Source organism: Ixodes scapularis, unplaced genomic scaffold (assembly GCF_016920785.2).
Source record: "Ixodes scapularis isolate PalLabHiFi unplaced genomic scaffold, ASM1692078v2 PGA_scaffold8__174_contigs__length_109621045, whole genome shotgun sequence".
NCBI lineage: Eukaryota > Metazoa > Arthropoda > Arachnida > Ixodida > Ixodidae > Ixodes > Ixodes scapularis.
The window spans coordinates 69,665,081-69,669,075 of record NW_024609883.1 but is presented as its reverse complement, the minus strand read 5'-3'; the positions used below and the strand labels follow the sequence as shown (position 1 = coordinate 69,669,075).

Below are 3,995 nucleotides of genomic sequence, written 5' to 3'. Positions count from 1 at the left end.
GTCGATGGCTAGTGGCTGGCCAAACGTGAATGGCCAGTGGCTGGCCGAAAGTGACTGGCCAAAGCTGAATGGCCATTCTCTGGCCTAAAGTGAATGGCCAGCCACTGGACAAAGGTGAATGGCCGGTCACTGGCCTAAAGTGAATAGCCAGTCACTGGCCTAAAGTGAATGGCCAGTCACTGGCCTAAAGTGAATGGCCAGCGACTGGCATAAAGTGAATGGCAAGTCACCAGACGAGGACGAAAACACTGCTATTGCCGAGCACTTTGGCCAAGCTTGGGCCATCGAAAATCTGGTTGGCCATAGTACACTTGCCAGCGATGGCCCATTCACAACGTGCTGCTTGGGTTGTGCTCAAATTCCTGGATGCATTGATATCTGCGAATATTCCCCTAGAGAAGGTGGACAATCCGAAACTGAGAACGTTTCTACAGACACACGTTCGGAACGGCGGGTCGGTGCCTGGATCTGATGCGCTCCGCCGACGACTTCCAGAATTGTTCGAGAAGCATGAGACAGCGTTGAAAGCTATGTTTCAAGGTACCACGGTGTCGGTAGTTATTGATGAAACCACCGATGACCGATCAAAATCGGTTGTGAATGTGCTGTTCGTCCAGTCATCCAGAAGTGCGAGTGCTTCGCTACAACCTGTACTGGTGGAAGTTAAATTCGTGGATGAAGTGAACTCGTCCGTGATAGGCCGCATTGTAACGAGGACACTGACGAAGTACGGAATTGAATTCGAGGACGTGACGGGCTTTGTAAGCGATAACGCTGCTTATATGGTGAAGTCCTTTAAGGAGTGCATAAAGCCACTTTGCGAGTGTGCTGTTCACATTACGTGTGTAGCACATACAGTAAACATTGTCGGCAGCACATTCCAGGCATCTTTTCCCTTGGTGGACAAATTTGTCGCTTGTATGAAGAAGGCCTTCCGTCTTTCGAGTAGGAAGAGAGCTTTCTACAAAGCTCATCTGGAGAAGTGTGGGGTTGAGTGTGCCAAAACACCTCCAGCGCCTGTCAAAAGTAGGTGGAATTCGTGGATTGAAGCTGTTGAGCAGCATTCTGCTTACTTTGAGCACTATCCTTCTTTGCTAAGGCAAGTCTATGAAAAGTATGGAGATGCAGCATGTGTTGATTCTCTTCTGGAACTTTTGAATGAACACTCGATTGAGCTTAAGTACAGCATGCGATGCATTGCAGTATTTGGCAAAAAAGTTGCAAGCCTGCTGAAAGCAGCAGAGGGTCAGCGTGTAGCCTGCCACAAAGCGTACAATGCTTTGTTCACACTCTGGGGATATTTGGAAGCAGCTGCACAGGAAGATTTTGAAACACAGCTGAAGAAAGAAAAAATTGCACACGACGAGGCCCATCGGATTGCAAACAAAATGAAGGCTGCAATGAGTAAAGCGGCTAGCAAAGCTTTAGTATATTTGGAGAAGTCTGAAACTTGGAAGTTCTTCAAGAGTGTGAGGTGCTTGGATCCTCTGCAAATCGGGTGTCTCTCGGAGAAGAGATCAGAGTTTGCAAGTGTGCCTGGACTTGGGGAGGACTCACTAGCCCTAGCTGCTGAATGGCAAGTTTACCTGAAGTCCGCCCAAGAACTCAAATCAAGTGACAGGGACTTAGCACCATTTCTTTCTAAACAAGAAAAGCCAGGTGAAGATTTTGATGTTCTGGCTTTCTGGGCAGGAATGGAACCCCTGACTCCAACACTTTCTTCCATTGCCCTTAAATACCTCTCAATGCCAATCAACTCAGTTGATGCAGAAAGGTCGTTCAGTCGATACGGTGACATTGTGTCCCACAAGCGACACTCCCTCAGTGAAGAGAGTACCAAGCATCATTTGATGCTCAGTCACAACAGCTTCCTTTTAATCTGATGCAAGCAAGCATCAAAGTGTCTAATATCGTTCAATAAATAAACTGTTACATGTACCTTATGTCTGTTCAATGTTACCGCAGAATTTTGCAGATTCCTCTATCTGTATTTGCAGAATTTCAAATTTTCCACCGCATAAAGTGAGGGGCTTTACCCATGACATCAACAGCTCGTCGGGCACTCTCCCAAGCGTCTATATACGTCAGGGCTTCTCGCTTCGTGGAAACACTTGGACGCCCAGCAATCGCAACCGACCTACATAGATAGCTTCTCCCTCCGTCCAACCCACAGTCAGCCGTGACCAAGGGACCGAGCTGGTCTCGAAACGTCGGGGAATTTTGTTTTTTTAAACTCGGTTAAAGTTTCGAATTTCAGTCAGTCGGTTACAAAGTGTTGTTTATGCTGTACGATAAATTGAATTTGTAGACGCGCGCGTTGTGTTCCTATGTTTTGCTGTGTGTTAATATTGTATTTAGTATGGGCGCTATCTCTCCTGCTTGGGACCGTGTGGGGTCTGCAGCATTTGTAAATAAAAAAAAAAGTGTTACTTTTTAACACTCATGAGAGCAGCGTGGTCACGGTGACACCATACCAATGGCAGCCTGCAGACACGGTTTGAGACTTCCTCATATGATGTCCGTGTTTTATTGGTCATACACGACCTGCCCAAAAACATGTTCCAAGTGTATATATACGTGCTTCCAACATGCTTGAGGACGGTGCGTGGATAATTCTCTCATCATGTCCGCTACAAACTCCACGCGTTCTGTATCATGTATATGATAAGTGTTACTGCGTCTCTAAGTATTCTTTGTATGGTTTCAATCAGAAACAATCTACCCTCTTGAATTTTCATGTCATGACACTTTTACAGCCTCGGCTATACACATGCGTTTCTTTCGATACAACTGAAATGAAAACTGAAACACTTCTTGAAGAAAAAAAAAACGAGTTAAATGTGAATTTTGGCATATATTTTTATCCCGTGAATCTGAATATCACGTTCGTTTTCCCCGAAGATGAAACCAAACGCGAGAAAACACGAAAAACGTCCGACCAGTCCTGGGGGGCTAAGCTCGGCGCGGCGAGATCGAGGCGAGTTCTCCGCCAAACTCGCCGACCGCCGCGATTGGTCGGCGCTGTGCATGACGACACGCGCCGACACTCCCTAGATCGTGACATCAGAACGGAGGGTTTGAGGCGGTCGGAGAGTTGCATATTCGGAACTCGCGGCGAGATGCGGTGATGTCATTGTGACGTGGCAGAAGCCGCCGCGGGTGGGAAAAGCTAGCGGGCTCCGACCTAGGCGCGTTTGGGCGAGTTGGGCGCGAGATCAGGGAGAAGCGTTCAAAATGGCAGCGTTTTTGTTCGTGTTTTGCCGTCTGCAGGTATTTAAGCCACGCCAATGAGTTTGACATGGACGACGTTGATTTTAAACAAAACTATCGCCTCTCGAAAGACGTGGTAAGGTGGCTGTGCGATGAACTGCGTGGCGAACCAGGCTTGAGGCGATGGAGCCGTGAATGGACCGTCGTCCCCGTCGTGAATCCTACATCCGAATTCTACAAAGTGAATCCTAGAAACAAATGTGTTTTTACGGCAATCTGCAACCAGGAACGCCATTTACCATTACCTACAGGCTTTTACAATTATTTTGATGGGTTGCTGTGCTGCGTAGATGCAAGATAAACGCGCTTGATAAAATTCAAACTAAAACAGATGATGGAAGAAAAGCAATATACATGAATGGCGCAGACTAACAACTGTGTAATTTCTTTCTCATCTTTCTTCTTCCACACCGTATTTTGACAAACAAATTGGCCGTTAGTTGTTTATACAGCAGGAGAACATGTCAGAACGTTGCGACATTGTCACCTACTGTAGATAAGCAATTTAGCCAGTGCAGTATTACTGCTAGCCTGGGGTCTTTAACGTGCACCACGTAGTAGTGATACACGACCGCGTGCCGGTACGATGCTCATCAACATCGAAAAGGGCAGGGGTGGAGGTGAATCCACGATCCTGGGTTCTGCAGCGCGAGCTTTCGCTCCACGTGCACCCTATTCTGAAAAAAAAATATATATATATATTGTGGCTGTGTGGGGGGAGAAAG

At 47.0% G+C, this 3,995-nt stretch overlaps 1 protein-coding gene across 1 annotated transcript; it reads left to right on the top strand.

The window, feature by feature from the left end:
- The first annotated feature begins 359 nt into the window (after positions 1-359).
- On the top strand, positions 360-2,034 carry LOC120841494. The gene has a single exon (XM_040212397.2). The coding sequence runs from the start codon at positions 531-533 to the stop codon at positions 1,881-1,883; it is 1,353 nt and encodes a 450-aa protein (XP_040068331.1). The 5' UTR covers positions 360-530; the 3' UTR covers positions 1,884-2,034.
- Positions 2,035-3,995: the final 1,961 nt, after the last annotated feature.

Coding starts and splice junctions, on each gene's coding strand:
- LOC120841494 (XM_040212397.2), top strand. CDS start 531: ATGTTTCAAGGTACCACGGTGTCGGTAGTTATTGATGAAACCACCGAT.